This window comes from Epinephelus moara, chromosome 13 (genome assembly GCF_006386435.1).
Source record: "Epinephelus moara isolate mb chromosome 13, YSFRI_EMoa_1.0, whole genome shotgun sequence".
NCBI classification, from domain to species: Eukaryota; Metazoa; Chordata; class Actinopteri; order Perciformes; family Serranidae; genus Epinephelus; species Epinephelus moara.
The window spans coordinates 37,440,433-37,458,157 of NC_065518.1; the positions used below are offsets into that span (position 1 = coordinate 37,440,433).

A 17,725-nucleotide genomic window follows, 5' to 3' on the forward strand; every position below is an offset into this window, starting at 1 on the left:
CAGGTCGGCTTGCAGAATGTAAACATTAATTAACAACAATATTTTCAGAGATGAACAACAAACAATATATCAGAGTGGACATCATCAACAACAATATATCAGAGATGAATTTATAAAAAGGGTCTAAAATCTATCTCTTCATTTAGTCCAGGATACATCAAAGCATCAAATTTGAAAATCCAGAATGTCTCTCTTTGTAATAATTTATTGAGTCTGTTTCCTCCTCTGACTGCTCCACGCATTCAATACCTTCCACTTTCAGTAGGCTGTCGTTCTTATTATGAAAATTATTGAAGTGGCGTGCCATAGGATAATCTATATTGTTGGTTTTTATGGCATATTTATGCTCCGCCACTCTGTCTTTTAAGCGTCTTTTTGTGCGCCCAATATAAAAACAGCCACATGGGCAACTTAAATGATAAACTACATATGTGGTGTTGCAGTTGATGAAATGTGTATTTTTATGTGTCTCATTTGTCCTCAAATCAATAAATTCCTTCTCAGGGTGTCCGCGGAGTCTAAAAAAGTCTAAAAATAGACATTTTCAATTTTAGGCCTAAAGTCTAAAATACAGAGATATTTTGCACTGTAAGTCTAAAATCTCATTTGGGTAATTTAAGACCTAGGTTACAGTGCAAAATATCGATGTAGGATAAATGTAAAAATTATTATTCTTGCGTCCATTTCCCGTCCATTACCCACGCCGTTCAGTTTTTTTTGTTATGGTGGCTTATGGTCCTTGTAGTTCTGTTAGCGGAACTCACTGTTAGCGGAATGCACAATAAAACTACAGATGTGAAGCGGAAGTGCGTAGTCGTCACAGGATATTGGAGCGAGGCGCGGATAGTTGTCAAGTAATGTACCCGAGACGAATGGCAGCTGGNGAATGCACAATAAAACTACAGATGTGAAGCGGAAGTGCGTAGTCGTCACAGGATATTGGAGCGAGGCGCGAATAGTTGTCAAGTAATGTACCCGAGACGAATGGCAGCTGGAGAAAACACAAGAAATGGGCAAGTGCAGATTTAATAATTGCTGGCTCGAACGACAGGATTTTTCAGACTGGCTCAAACGTGTTCCTGACGATGACACTGAGGCGTACTGCACGTTGTGCAAAAGAGCACTGAAGCTCGGGACCCTGGGAGTGAAGGCACTCGATTCCCACGTTAAATCCAATAAACACCAGGCCTCTCTGAAAGCAGCACGTGAGTCTCGTGGAATTGCCCAGTTCTATCCGGTGGCAGGCACATCCACAAATGATGCTTCAAATGATATACGCGACCTAATGGGCTCGACACAAACGATGAAGGCAGAAGTTCTGTGGGCATTGAACACCGTGGCGAAACACCAGTCGTACAGAGCTAACGACAACATCGGGGAACTGTTCAAAGTAATGTTTCCCGACTCGACGATCGCCAAAACATTCCAGTGCGGAAGAGACAAGACCGCCTATATTATCCGATTTGGAGTGGCCGAGTTCGTCAAAAAGGATCTAATCGCAAAGGTGTCCGGGCCATTTGTGATCATGTTTGACAAAAGTTTCAACTGTGCAACAAAAAAGAAACAACTGGACCTTCACGTACGGTACTGGGATGACGGCCAGGTACACTCCAGGTACCTTGGGTCACAGTTCATGGGCCATGCCACAGCAAATGACTTGATGAAGGAGGTCAAAGTAAGTAGTGTTTTTATTAGAATAATTTATGTAAGCTGCACATAACTATTGCCCACCATAATTTATTTATATACTCTGAACATATGTCTACCCACCTTTTCTAGCTGTAAATAACTGCATTAAATCTGTAAATACTATATTAATCTGTACATACTGCATTTTATCTGTACATATATTCAGGGTGTGATTTGTGGGGGGGGGGTCATCCCCACCTCTGTTTTTTTTTTCAACCTTACTTCTGCTAAGTATTTTCATCCTAGGGGGTGACACGAGGTTTGCTAACTCATTAACAGCCATTTAAAATACATCAGTGCATGCCTGTTTGTCTCTCGTACATTGATAGGGGCTCTATTACATCCCGATCTCCGGGAAACTGCAAGCAAAAAAGTGCGCTAACGCTAGAAAGTGATGTGTGCGACTGCGCGCGCGCGCGTGTGTGTGTGAGAGAGCGTCTTGATTGCTCTGTGTTGTTTATTAGAGTGATCATCTACTTTTTAAAAACATAGACCTATCTTTGGCACATTGGAGTGATCAGCGTGTATCTATGGTCCTGATCATTTTGTTACCTCATGAGCGCATTGCAGACGTCACAGTGAGAAAAAAATGACAATTGAATTAATATTTATGGCAGTTAGATTTTGTTGGTTGGTTGATTTAACTTCACTAGTTTTAAATGTGATAAATATGAAAAGGCTGATGGTCACATCAAGTTAAAAATCGTGTGTTTTCATGAATTTAAAAAAAAAAACCAAACATCCCCCCCTTCTGTTTTTTTGACGAATCGCACCCTGCATATATTGCACTTTGGCTATTTGCACTTCTGATTAGATGATTAACTGCATTCTCTTACCCTGTATTTATACATGTGTAATTACATTATATTACATCAGATTCAACATTACTGACAATGACATAATAAACAGACACGTTCAGGCTTTTTACATTAAGGAAGTAATTTCGAATGAATCTGGTGTAGAATGTAGTGTATCGTAGGGTAAATTGTGTTTTTTAAATATGCACATTTGATTGATTGGTTGATTGTTTCCTTCCCTTAGGAATGTGTGGACCAGCTGGACCTCAGCAAGTTGTTATCAATCTCCATGGATGGTCCCAATGTGAACTTCAAAGTCTTTGACCTTTTCCAGTCTGATTACGCTGACCTCTATGGGGGTTCTCGGCTCATTTCTGTTGGAAGCTGTGGGTTACACACCTTGCACAATGCCTTTAAAACGGGCTTCTCCATGTGGCAAGTAGACAAGCTTCTTAAGGCCATTCATACATTGTTACACAATGTGCCAGCAAGGAGGGAAGACTATGTGAAAACCACCAAGTCTACACTGTTCCCATTGGCATTCTGTGGACATCGATGGCTTGAAAACCTGCCGGTGGTCGAGAGAGCTTTGGGAATCTGGTCATCTCTGCTGGTGTACACAAATGCTGTGAAGACCAAGCAGCTTCCACATCCTGGTACTGCAAGTTTTGATGTGATTGAAGATGCCCAGAAAGATCCCCTGACTGTACCCAAGCTCCAGTTTTTCAGGAGTGTCGCCCAGTTATTTGATCCCTTTTTAAGGAAGTACCAGACTGAGGAGCCTGTGATGCCTTTCCTTGGAAAAGACCTGGCAAAATTGATCAAGGTAATGACTTTTATGATAAGCAGAATGTAAAGCAGAAAACTACATGGAAATATGTGGATTTTATGGTGGAACTATATTGATTGTGAAAGTTATGATGCATTTTTTTTTGTTTTTATTTTATTTTTCACAAGATAAACAAACAACCAACCAACCCACCCCATCACACCGCCAGTTCAAAAGTAAAACATTATGTAGGCCTATAATTAACTAAATACTGTTGTAAACAAAAAAGACACACATTCACAGCAAATCCACAGCAGTCAAAATGTTACACACTATTTTGCAAAGTTATGATGTAATTGAAAGAACTTTTCTTTTGTAATTGTCTAACAGAGTCTGATGCATCGTTTTGTGAAACGAGAGGTCCTGCAGGACATCACCACAGCCCAGCTTCCCAACCTGGACATAGCTGAAAAGAAGAACTTGATGCAGGTGCACTGTGTGGACATCGGCTTGGGTGCTGAGGCGGCCCTCAAGGTACTTGTAGCTTAATGTCAAAGATTGTCAAGGAGAAGCACGTGTGTACAGCATTGTTGCTTACATGACAATTCCTTTTGCATTTCTCTGTACAGAGCAGCAAAAGTTCAGAGCTCAGGGTCCTTGAATTTAAAAGGGACTGCATGCAAGGACTCTCAAGCATCGTGAGGAAAATACAGCAGAAGAGCCCCCTTAAATATGATACTGTTAGGCAGATGGATTGTCTAGACCCCACTGTGATGAGCAGTGACCCAGACGGGTGCAAGGCGAAGATGAAGGGACTTGTGCAGACATTTCTGCTCAACAGGCAGCTGGCAGGAGGAGTTTGTGCTGGTAGGAGGAGTTCTAGGAAGGGCTGACAAAAGTTATGAGTGCCACTCTCAGATAATCTTATATATATTTGGCATTGAACTGATCAGTTAAGTATTTATTGTACATGCTTGCTCAAAATATGATCACAATATATTTGAGTATGGATCTTTAACTTTTGTTAGTCCATCAAATAATGGCCATGTACCTGTTCCGTGTGCAGTGGTTCAGACTGTACTGTATGTAAAGTTGAGTCTAGTAACAACAACCACCCCCACAAAACTGTAGGGAAAGCCATAATGGTGATGACTAAATGGAAGCCATAAGTAAATTTAGCAAATTCCTAGTGGAAAATTAGTCATCAATGCATGTTTCTAACTTCTTTTTTTTTTAACTTATTTTGTCACAGGGGACACCATTCTCCAACAGTTCGATGCTGCGTTGTCTGTGGAGTGTAGGCATGAAGATTTCATCTCCTTCCAGCCAATGCAAGAGGCTAGACGTATTCCTTCATGGCTTCATCAGCAAGGCATACCCAGAGCTTTGGGCGTTTTGCCAGAAGCTATTACTGCTATCTCATGGTCAGGCGTCTGTCGAGAGAGGCTTCTCTGTGAACAAAGAGATCGAAACAGAGAATATGCAAGAAGACACATTAGTCGCACACAGGCTTGTTTGCGACTATGTTGCAATACATGGGGGCGTTACCAGGGTTCCACTTACAAACGACTTGCTGAAATCTGTCATGGCTGCCAGATCCAGGTACCGCTTGCATTTGGACGAACAGAGGAAGAGGAAGGAGGCAGAGACACAAGGGAAGAAAAGGGCACACGCAGAGGAGCACTTACAAGACCTGAAAGTCAAAAGGGACAGTCTGCATAAAGTCATTGAGAGCCTTGGCAAAGACGCAGACGCGTTGGCGGAGGAAGCAGAGGGCAAGGCTGGGAGCAAAATGGCCCAGCTCCTCTCTAAATCAAATGCTCTGAGGAGGGCTGCTAAAGACAAACTCTCCCAGCTTAAGAATCTGGAGACCGAAATTGCTACCAAAAGTGCAGAGCTAAGAAGCATGTAGTGCTGCGCACTACACACACGCACACACACACACACACACACACACACACACACACACACACACACACACACACACACACACACACACAGACACAATCACTCTTGGGCTCTCTCTCGTTCTCCCCATCTCAATATATAAAATGTGTATAAATGTGGTTTGTTTCAATGTTCAATGTTCAGCATTTGAAGTAGAGAGGCATTATTTTGAAAAAAAATAACTGAAAATGTTGCGTGCTGTAGTCTCTTGGCTCCGTGTTTGTTTCAATGACAATAAATGTTGTCATTTGAATGTAATCTGGGTCTGTTTTTTCTTATTTTTAATACTTCGTGAAGGTCTTAAATTTAATCCACGATGGTCTAAAAAAGGTCTAAATCTTAAATTTAATCCACGATGGTCTAAAAAAGGTCTAAAATAGTCTAAAATTGCACTTGTTCCAACATGCAGACACCCTGCCTTCTGTTGTATGATATTAGAGCAATGATTACAGTTGGTTTGCATATACTTAAAGGTTCCTGTAGGTCTTTTAAGCCAGCTGCCTGCCCTCTTAACTGGGAGACAGGTGTGCATCACTCTGTCTTTAATAGAAGGAGCTCTTTTAAAACAGAAAGTAGGAGGAACTTGAAAAACCTCTCTCAGAGAAGGGGCACTTTTAAGGATGTCCCAATTAGACAAAATAATCTTCTTAATTTGTTGAGCTTGTTGACTGAAACGTGTAACAAAATAAGTGCCCGAAGTGCTTCTTTTCTGTCTGTTTGATTGTTGTAGGAGCTGGGGACGTGCAATGGAAGCTGCCTTGGTCTGAGCTGTTGAAATAATAGTCTTGTTATATGATCTATTCAAAAAACGTTTGGTCAGAGACTGTGTATGAAATTTTTTTTTATTTTTTTTTAAAATTTTTATATACTTTATTAATCCCAGAGGGGAAATTCAATTTTTCACTCTGTCAATTACACACAGGTCCGAACACACACGCACAAACTGGACCTATACATGCACTAAGTGGAGAGATGTCAGAGTGGGCTGCCCATGACAGGCGCTCCGAGCAGCTGGGGGGTTCGGTGCCTTGCTCAGGGGCACCTCGGCAGTGCCCAGGAGGTGAACTGGCACCTCTCCAGCTACCAGTCCATGCTCCATATTTTGGTCCGGACGGGGACTTGAACAGGCGACCCTCCGGTTCCCAACCCAAGTCCCTATGGACTGAGCCCCAATCCTGATCTCATATTCTTCTCAATCTCTGAAATTGGCCAGATGGGGTGTTGTTTTTGAGGTGGGGTGGATGGAAAGATCCATAATGCAATAAAGAATTACGGTCAGTGGGTTTTCTAAACAGTGTAGTGTGTAATTTTTCATCATCCCCTTTATAAATGGTTAGATCTAAAAAGTTGATATTTTCTCTAGAGTTTTCCATTGATAATTTTATTTTTGTTAGTGTTATTAAGATAATGGTAAAAATCCATCAGATCCGTCTGGCTACCCTCAAAGAGAAGAAAAATAACATCAAGAAATCTACAATACATTTTAATGTTTTCACCAAAGGTTTTTTTTTTTCATGATTAAACACATACTCAGACTCCCAGAGGCCTAAGTAAAGGCAAGCATATTCAGGGGCAAAGCTGGCTCCCATACTGGTACCTTTGCACTGTCTAAACAATCGATCTTGAAACAGAAACACATTATTGTTTAACACCCGTTCAGTAAGTTCTACTATGAAACCTATAGGGGGCGTTAAATCCTCCTTGTCAGAAAGGTAATAGTTAACAGCTCTCAGTCCATCAGAGTGATCAATATTAGTATAAAGTGCTTCAACGTCTAAAGTGACCATAAAGTCCCAATCAACATCCTCAACCTGGCTCAATTTGTTCAACACATCTGTAGTGTCCTTAACATATGAATGTAACTTATGAACGTAAGGTCTTAAATAATAGTCAATAAATTGTGAAGCTGGTTCAGTGAGAGTGCCATTGGCAGCCACTATAGGTCTGCCTGGAGGATTGTCTTTAGGTTCTTTGTGCACCTTAGGTAACATAAAAAAGTGGCGAGTCTGGGGTGTTCACATGACAAGAAACCGTGTTCCTAGGTATTAATCCAACCACTGTCTCTGGCTCTATTTAAAAGAGCAGTAAGGTCCTCCTTCATGTGCAGGAGAGGATTCATACTCAGTTCGGTGTAATACTGAGTGTTTTGTAGTTGGCGATAGGCTTCTTGGATATATTTATCATAATGCCACACCACCACAGCCCCGCCCTTATCGGCTCTTTTTATAATAATGTTCTTGTTCTTCTGAAGTTCATTTAAAGGCGCCGTATGTAAGAATGTGGCCAAAACGGTCACTGCACTCAAATTCAAAATACTGCCGCGAGTCATGTCCGCCCCCCCTCCCCTACAGATTTGAGGTTGCTGGACAGCAGCACGCTGGAGACTGATTTGTTTGCCCACGGGCGGCTGCCGTGGCAGGGCTGTGTCGCCGCGTCTTTGATCTTTGGTTTTCCAGCGGACCGTTCGAGCAAGTCCGGCATCTCTGCTGCTAACGCTGCTGCCGGGATACAGCGGAGGAGGAGCCGGCTGCTAACGCTATGTACCGGGACACTGCTAATGTTGCTTGCCGTGCTGCTAACATTTGTCTCTCAAAAAAATCAGTCGGGTCGATGACCCACCTGCACATGGGCTACAATGTATGATTGAAAATGAATAACAGTTGAAAGTATTCAAAATGTCACTCCCCGTCTAGCTATGATGCTAGTTAGCCAACTTTGGCTAAAGCTTACCTGTCGAGGAGAAGAGTAGCCACTTCGACATCCGATTTCAAATTCTTCTCCGCTTTCAACTGTCTCCACCGTTCAAAAGCATCTCCTATATAGACCCTCGCTTTGCCTTGAGTTTTGTCTTGGCGTTTTTGGGAATCATAACGAGGCCGTTTGGGTTTAGTCGCACCATCAGCCATTGTAGCTCAGTCGTAACTGTAACTGATGCTGAGACTCTACTGACTGCGCGACTGATAGACGGCGGTGGGTGGAGCAACAGGCCAAAACACAAATTCAAAACATAAACATGATTTGCGGACCGTAAAATTTTTTTTTAAATGCAAATATTCTGTTGTAATTTCTGTTGTCGGTGAGATCAGTATGTTATATTAACATTATTCCTTAGTCTCTGTGACATATTAGGATGATTTTATGACTATTTGCTTTAGATTTCTTACATGTAGCTCCTTTTAAAGCTGTGCGTTCAGGGGTGGTCAAGTTGTGTTTATGTGGAGGTGGGAGAGGTTTGTCAAACAGTTTTTTAATGTCATAATCAATTTTCTTAGTGAATGCCACCAGGCTCGGATTGTTGCTCAGAGGAAAAAATTGGGACTTAGGTTTGAAAGTCTTTTCTGAAGTGATAAGTGGGGGCTGAGGAGTGTCACCCAGTTGCCTCTGTGAATACCATACTTTAAGGTGCAAATTCCTATAGAATCTGAACAAATCGATCCTTGTATCAAAGTGGTTGGCATGATAAGTTGGAGCGAAGGATAAACCTTTGGACAGTACCTTGATCTGGTGTGTGGTCAGCTCAATGGGGGAGAGGTTAATCACCGTACTTTGTGCGCCCTGCTCCGCAGGCCCAACAAATTAAGAAGATTATTTTGTCTAATTGGGACATCCTTAAAAGTCCCCCCTCTCTAAAAGAGATTTTTCAAGTTCCTCCTACTTTCTGTTTTAAAAGAGCTCCTTCTATTAAGGACAGAGTGATGTACACCTATCTCCCAGTTAAGAGGGCAGGCAGCTGGCTTAAAAGACCTACAGGAACCTTTAAGTGTATGCAAACCAACTGTAATCATTGCTCTAATATCATACAACAGAAGGAATTTATTGATTTGAGGACAAATGAAACACATAAAAATACACATTTCATCAACTGCAACACCACATATGTAGTTTATCGTTTAAGTTGCCCATGTGGCTGTTTTTATATTGGGCGCACAAAAAGACGCTTAAAAGACAGAGTGGTGGAGCATAAATATGCCATAAAAACCAACAATATAGATTATCCTATGGCACGCCACTTCAATAATTTTCATAATAAGAACGACAGCCTACTGAAAGTGGAAGGTATTGAATGCGTGGAGCAGTCAGAGGAGGAAACAGACTCAATAAATTATTACAAAGAGAGACATTCTGGATTTTCAAATTTGATGCTTTGATGTATCCTGGACTAAATGAAGAGATAGATTTTAGACCCTTTTTATAAATTCATCTCTGATATATTGTTGTTGATGATGTCCACTCTGATATATTGTTTGTTGTTCATCTCTGAAAATATTGTTGTTAATTAATGTTTACATTCTGCAAGCCGACCTGATGTGAATTGATGGTGATGTAATTGTCCCTTTCCTGTTTCCAATTACCCCATTGTTAAGAGGTCTATATAACAAATCACAACCTCTCACTCGGGTTCACACATTTTCTCTGCCACGCCCTGAAGGAAGACCTGGTGGTTGAAACCTGGTCGGCCTTTTTTTTGGCATTTGGTCGTATGTATTTTAACTCTGACATGCCCGATTAAATAAAGGCTTTTTAATATTATTCCTTGGCTTGGTGCGTAGTGTGCCAGAAGAAAGCCCGAGTGGTTTACTCCTCTTTTGAACAGCTACGTTACCCTTTTTTTTTTTTTTTTTTTACCGAGTGAGGATTAGAATATATGCTATTCACATAACCCGGCCGAAATTAATATATAGATAAACGCTTGAAGATCCACTCATTACTAAAAGTGTCTGTCATATAAAAACTTAAGCGATGGTCAAAGTTGTCATATGGAATATTTAAGGTGTGTTGACTGAGCTCTTGCATTGAGTACAAGTTATTCCACCTTAAAAATCCCGGCAGTCGGCCCAGTGAATTAAAAAAAAAAATTTCTCTGACCTTGGCTGCTGCAAGAGGCAGCAAAACATCCTTATATTTTATAGTTACAGTCTACCAACTCTCCATGATATGAACTGTGGCTTCTGCTTCAAAACCACCCACAACTCATCCCTGAGCAGAGTGGCCGTCCGCTACTGACTGACCAATCAACGGACTGCAGTGTTCACAGCTCTACCTTTTAGTACCAGATCTTTGTGCCAGGTACCCCAACAGAAGGGGTACCAAAAATGGTAACGGTACAGAAGAGTTCCAGTGGTAGCATCCACAACTTTTCACAGTGGAAACAGGAAAAAAGCTTACTGAACTGAACTGAACTGAACTGAACTGAACCGTACTGTACTGTACCGTACTGCTTGGTGGAAATGGGGCTAAATACTGTTTTTCCACACTGATGTGCTTGCTTGGCTTGGTTTTGGCTGTCTCTGCAAGTCAGGCCAGTGCGGCAGGGATTTGCGTCTCCATTAGAACATGGCTACCTACTTGAAGGTCTGTCTTAATGACTGTTTGTCTTGAGTGATGACATTTAAAAGCAGCAGACCAATCCTCAATATTTTGCTGCGAGCATTTTTCCATCACACAGCAGGGCAGGTAAAAGAAATAGTTGACTTGTTTTATTGAAGACAAGCTGCTAACAATGTTCTGCTAATTCAGTGACAAATACATTCCATTTCCTAAAGACTCTTCACAATGAAAGTCCCACTCCATTTTGTTATGTAAAAGATTTTATTGTGAAGCAGCAAAATATAAAATGTTAAGTTTTCATCAGTAGTAACTTAACACCACTCAAACTGCTGTTTAAACTGACTGACTCAGTTGGGCCAACAGCTCCAATGCAAAAACCTAAAAGGGTACTTGTCACAGCTCGATGTCATATTGCAGTTTCCTTGTTTTGTTGTTTTTGACTGTTTTATGTGTTCACGTCTAGGAGCCAGGTCCAGCCAAGGTAGCAGTGACCGGCTCTGGTATCCCAGAGGCGGAGAAGGTTCCAGACTCGAGCTCCATCATCTGGCAGGAGGAGCTGAACCAGAGGGAGGCTGAGGGGGGTACTGTCTGGGCCCCCGCTGACTTGCCTTCAGGATCACCATTGCCCCCTGCAGGTAAGGAAGAATAACATCTGTGTACATCATAGACATGAATAAAAAACTGAGCCAATGTTGTGAATGTTCTACATGTCTGTACTTAGTTGACTATATGTTGGAAAGAATTTTCAAATCATTGCATTCTGTTTTATTTATGTTTTACACAACATCACAACTTTTATTTTGGAAATTGGGTTGTATACTTAAATATACAAATATAAAAAAAACCCCACAGGATTCCCACAGTCATAAAATTCCTGGAAAGTTATGTAATTAACTGTTTTACAGGCCTGAAAATGGTTTGGAATGAGCAGAATATTTTGGAAAAGTTTTGTATTTTACATTGTTATGGCTGTTTTTTTAAAAGTATGTTCAGAATTTTCCCAAAACATGGATGTGGTACCAATTTAAAATGTAGTGCTGTGCTGCCTGACCAGTGAAATTTTACTAGTATACACATTGGCGTATGCAGGTAGTTGGTGGAGGGAATGTCAAACGAGCGTGTAAAGTTAAGCGCTAGCAGTTTGCTTATCTGCCTGGGAAGTGCATGTTTAATAATGTGTGGCTTTAGAACAATAAATATAATACATGGCTCAAGAAAGAGGCAAACCCTACTCATGCTGGATATGGGCTCTGAACCAAAATGTTTGATGGTGGCATGGGGGAAGCAGCTCTTGCCAGCCATCCCAAAGGATAAAAAGCATCAAGAAGACCACCAAAACACTGCTCAACAGACTGCCAAAAATTGCACGTATTTCACACCTGCCATAACCAGGCCAAATGACATCACTTCTTCTACCAGTGCAACAGACATTGATATAGCTGCGAGCCAATGTCAACCTACGCTCAATGTATCTAATCCTGTATCCAATGATCTTCCCTACTATTTTAAAGTACTTAGATCAGGTCATTGAAATGGGGCAAAATAGAATGGAAAAGTTATGGAAAGGTTTTGATAATTCAGTGCTAAAAATACTGTATGTAGGAACCCTGTAATAAATTAAACCTATTCCAGCTACAACAGTTAAACGCTAACAGTTAGAGTCCTAATAACAGCCAAATCATTTGTGAGTTGGCATCAATAATTGTCTCCCAACTCAGTAGCGAGACATTTCTCCATTATCTGTTTAGGAAGTGGCTGAGATTGTCACTACGATAAGAATGGCTGATCCACCTTAACAACCCACCTTAAGTGGGTCAGGTCAGGTTCCAGTTAGAGATTGACTCCAGGGCTAACCCCTATCACTTAAATCAGTGGGGGAACTTGGCTCAGGTCTTGAGGAGTTGCAGCATTTAGTTAATGACAAAGAGCCTAAACTGTACACACACTACACTGCTCCATTAACTTCATACTCTGCTGCAGTCACCACAGCCTCAGCGTCTCTCACACACACATGAATGTGACTGGGTGGAATATTGGGTGAATGGGTGAATGTGACTCGTAGTAAAAAGCACTTTGAGTGGTCGGAGGACAAGAAAGGCGTTATACAAATGTAGGTCCATTTACCATTTACCATTTACACAACAACACAATCTGGCACAGAAATGAAGCACCAGAGTCTGCGCAGTGATTTGTTCTGGTATGTACCGGTCATATAGGAACTGGTGGTACAGAGTTCTGGTACTCAACCCTAAAAAAATGAATTACAGTTAAGGTAATAACAAACATAGTAAAAGTAAAGTTTATGACATTAAGGTCTGAAAGAGTTGAGAGGTTCTGAGGTGTCTTCTGTTTCTCTTGTCTAGGTGACTGTGCACTACAGGGCTCTGACTCCGGCTCAATGAATGGTGATGAGGTGGACCGAGGCAGCATGGCCCTGCATGGCTCTGTGCCCCAGCCCCCCAGCGACCTGCTCTCCCCGACAGGCTCGTGCTCCAGCCTGGGTGGTGTCCCACGCTGTCTCTCCCCAGCACCCAGTGACCCCTTCCCCTCTGGCAGCTCCCTGCTCTCTAATGGCTCCCACATCAGCGGCTCAGTCAGCTCTCTGGATTCAGACGCCAGTGGCAGCACCGTGACCAGCACCGACAGCCACCCGACCAACCAGAAGGGCAGCCACTCCCACAGCCACCACGACACGTCCCGATCCCGAAGGCTGGAAGCAGAGGCAAGAAAGGCTGAGAAGAGGAGCCGTTTTAGGAGCCCTGACAGGCAGGAGAGAGACGCTGTCCTCAGCCCAGAGAGAAGGTCAGTGTCGTCTTCTTCTGTCTGCTGCTGTTCCACAACAGTACCCTTAAATGTCCTTTTTACAGTTTTATCTTATAATAAACATTCTGCAATTGACCCTTCGCTAAGCCCCACTCCTTTGTGATGTTCTGTCATGCTGTCAGTGCTAGCATAGAGACACATTGTAACAAACTGCACTCCTTGAAGAAATATTATAACATTTTTGGAAAAATGAAACAGCAATTTCAGAGAGAAGCAGACAGAAGACTCTATACTGTATGTTTAAAGAATATAATTTAGGTTGTTAAATTGACTCAGCAGCAAAAACAGGTTAAAAAGATAGATAAGAAGATAGTTAAAACCTAAAGCCTAGTATACAGATCACATAGTGAAAATGAACCACCATATCAGCTGCCCATGGAGAGAAAATACAATGAAAATACAGGAAACTTTGCTGGTATTCAACCAGTCGTGTCATCGTAGTGTGTGCAGATGAACAGTGTTTGGCCTTCCCACACGCTGCAGCGCCAGGACCTCCACCGGCTGACGGGTAGGGAGCTCTGGGGGAAGCCAAACACTGTTCATCTGCACACCCCGTTTTCCATCACTATTCCCTGTAGGGCAGGGTGGGTTTTCTTTCACTGTTACCATGAAAAAGAGTGTATACATTCAGTAGGCAATACCCTCAGTGGCTAGCTAGCTAACCCTACTCTTGTCAGGGTTTGAGTTTGGTTTGGAAATGGGGAAGAAACGTGTAACTCTCTCACCCTCTTAGGGTGGTATCTGTGTCATCCTTAAGCTTGGGTCCTCTATCAGAGGCCTGGGAATTTGAGGGTTCTGCGCAGCATCTTCGCTGTTCCTAGGACTGTGGCCTCAGATGTTCCTGGAATCTGCCGAAGCCACTCTCCTAGTTTGGGGATCACTCCCCCAAGTGCTCCTACTACCACAGGGACCATGTCAACTTTGAGCTTCCACATCTGTTCCAGCTGTTCTTTCAACCCTCCATACTTCTCCACCTTTTCGTGTTCCTTCTTTCTCATGTTGCTGTCAGCTAGTATGGCCACATCTACCACACCTGCCCTCTTCTGGTGTTCAAGCACCACTATGTCCAGTTGGTTAGCCAGCAGCTGTTTGTCAGTCTGGAGGCTGAAGTCCCGCAGGATATTAGCCCTGTTATTCCCATCCACCTTTGGTGGCGTGTCCCATCGGGATTTGGGTACTTAGATTCTATACTGGGTACAGATGTCCCTGTACACTATCCCAGCTTGTGCTAAGGGCCTGTTCTTGTTCTTGATTGACTTCCTTGCGGCCTCCTCATGATATCCATTAGCCTGTGGGATCCCAAGGTACTTGTAGCTGTCCTGGATATCTCCTATGTTGCCCTTTGGTAGGTCAACTCCCTCAGTTCTGATCATCTTGCCTCTCTTTGATACCATCTGGCCACACTTGACATGACATCCCTATGACATCCCTATGTCCTTGCTGTAGATCCTGGTGGTGTGGATCAGTGAGTCAATTTCTCGCTCATTCTTGGCGTGCAGCTTGATGTCATCCATGTAGAGTAGGTGGCTTATTGTTGCCCCACTTTGGAATCGGCATCCATAGCCAGTCTTCTTGATAATCTGACTGAGGGGATTCAGGCCTATGCAAAACAGCAGTGGTGACAATGCATCCCCTTTGTATATGCCGCATTTGATGTTGAGTTGGGCAATCAGCTTTGAGTTGGCCTCTAGGGTCGTCTTCCACATTCCCATGGAGTTCATTATGAAGGTTGTTAGTGTCCTGTTGATCTTATATAGTTCCAGACATTTCAGTAGCGATGTGTGTGGTATTGAGTTGTAGGGTTTCTTGTAGTCAATCCAGGTGGCGCGCAGGTTGGTATTCCTGCTCTTGCAGTCTCGGGCAATCGCTCTGTCGACCAGAAGGTGGTGCTTGGCTCCTCTGGTGTTACTGCCAATTCCTTTCTGTGCCTTGGACTATATGCCTAGTTATCTTAGCCGCTATGGTGCCTGACAGGAGCTTACATGTTGTGGAGAGACAGGTTATCGGTCTATAGTTGAATGGGATGGTTCCCTTCTGGGGGTCTTTCATGATCAGGATTGTTCTGCCCTGTGTCAGTAATTCTGGCCGGGTCCCATCCCTTTGCAGCTGGTTCTGTGCTGCTAGGCATTCATGAAGGGCAGTTACCCTCTTCAGACAGTATGTATGGATCATATTAGGGCACAGTGCTGTCCAGCTCTTCATCTTAAACAGTCTTTCCTGGATAGTAAAAACTGGATGTCTGCCACTGGTTACTGGTTCTTGTCAGGGAGGTTGCTGTGGCCAGCCTTTAGGTCCACTTGCCACTGGCCATTTTCTTTCCCATATGCCCTTCCAGTATATTTCCATCTCAGCTCTTGGTGGGTCTGACCTGCTGTCATTTCCTCGCCACTGAGAGAACACCTTGGCTGGTTCAGTAAAAACATCCTGTTTACCCTCCTGGCATCTACTTCTTTGGTGTATCTCTTCAGCCGGGCGGCCAGACAGCGGTTAGTGCTACTGACTTTCACACGGGAGGTTGGGGTTTGAATCCCGGCCTAGGCAAACATCATCCAGTAAGGGTTTTAGGCAAGACTGCTACTGCTATACCTGCTGTTGGGAACATATTTTTAGGTCTCATATGGCGGCACCAAATCAATTTTCAATTTCAATCATCAATCAATCAATTTTATTTATAAAGCCCAATATCACAAATCAGAATTTGCCTCACAGGGCTTTANCAGGCAGAGACGATCTTTGGTCACGTAAGTGCGTCAGTCATGACGTTAACACAGCGCGCCGAGGTGGATAGCTGTTGTTAGGCTCGTTGGCGAGGCGCAGCTGTGAGGCTAGTGGGCGTTAGCCACAGCATGATCGGAGGGAGGCACAGCCAGTTAGCCTCCGCTAGCTTCCCAGCTAGCCCCGGCTCTCCGTTTGGATCCAACCAGAGCACCGAGCCCCAGTTTGTTAATCAGGTTAAAGTGGGAAGAAGCAGCGGGTTTGTCGGGCAACTAAGTGAAGCTGAGTGAAGTGGAGCCTGTGGAGGAAACACCGGGACCGTCTGGATGTAATAGTCCATGGAGGTGCTGTGTTGCTCGGCTGCACAGATAGGAAACCCCTCAGCTGACAGGATGTACCACTCTCTCACTCCGCTACTTTGTCAATAGGTTCGTTAGAGATGAACTGCGCCTCGTCTGGAAAGTAGACGAGACCAGGCGGCCGCAGCGGGGGGCGGTGACAAAAAACCGCGGTGAAGTCGGACAGTTTCCCGACAGTTTCCAGCAGCCTTAAGTGTGTACAGGAAGTCACAGACACACTAAAGTGCAACACACACTGCCGCCGTACGCCGCGCGTCAAAACGCCCGCCTCCATTATATACTATGAACCAATCCACACTGGCGCCAGCCGACGCGCTGCGTCGCTCTGCTTCAGCCCACTGCTCTATTTCCAGCGCGGCCGGCGCTCATGGCAGCGCTGCGAGAAAAGCCTTTTATGTACGTCTCGTCTTGTAGGATCAACTCCGGTTGTTTCAAATTTTTAATAAGACGACTTTAATAAGAAACTCACCCGTGAAATTCAAGTTGTTGTTGCCTCAAAGGTTTTCCTCTTCTTCTTCTGTTACTAGCAGTTGGCAACCATTGGCAACTAGTGTAGGTACAGCCACCTAGAGGGCTGGGGTGGGAAATACATGTTGACGGTGCCGCTGCGCGCCGCTGCCAGTGTGTGTTGGGGAGCGGCCCTTGACGGCCACAGCGCCGCGCCGGCGGCGGTGTGTGTTGCACTTAACATCCTGTCTGGAATGATGTCAATTCATTAAAAAAGTGATCAGACCCATATATCAGTTTGTTCTCAGTCTCCAGTTGTTTTATTAATTTATTAAAATGCTTTACAGGTGATCTGTAGTTTATGTTAATGGTTTATCCTCTATTTGATATGAATTCTCCTGTAAATCAGCATCATATCAGTTTGACCTGTCCCCTCAACTACACAGGCTAAATAAACTATGTTTGACTATAAGGTTCATATTTTCAGAGGAAAAAAAATACAAGACAACAGCTTTCATTAAAGATCAGTCAGATACAGTCAGGGCTTCACATCTGCACAGATGTTAGTTTAAGAATCCTCACATCCCACTAACCACAAGTCTCTGTGTTGTTAAATACTTCAGTAATTAAAAAACTCCAATATTAATATACAGTAGACTCTTTATAGTTTATGATGAATGTATTTAGTCTCTGACAACTAAACTTCACCATCATTCAATTCAATTTTATTTATAAAGCCCAATATCACAAATCACAATTTGCCTCACAGGGCTTTACAGCATACGACATCCCTCCGTCCTTATGACCCTCGCAGCGGATAAGGAAAAACTCCCCCAAAAAAAACCCTTAAC

The 17,725-nt window shown here is 43.3% G+C and overlaps 1 protein-coding gene across 3 annotated transcripts in view; it reads left to right on the top strand.

The window, feature by feature from the left end:
- mprip (myosin phosphatase Rho interacting protein) overlaps window positions 1-17,725 on the top strand; it is a 159,400-nt gene that overhangs the window by 56,080 nt on the left and 85,595 nt on the right. For all 3 annotated transcript variants that reach the window (XM_050060259.1, XM_050060260.1, XM_050060261.1), the window contains exons 6-7: window positions 10,994-11,165; window positions 12,894-13,332. In XM_050060259.1, coding sequence (XP_049916216.1) covers window positions 10,994-11,165; window positions 12,894-13,332 — 611 coding nt within the window. The remainder of the gene's footprint in view (window positions 1-10,993; window positions 11,166-12,893; window positions 13,333-17,725) is intronic.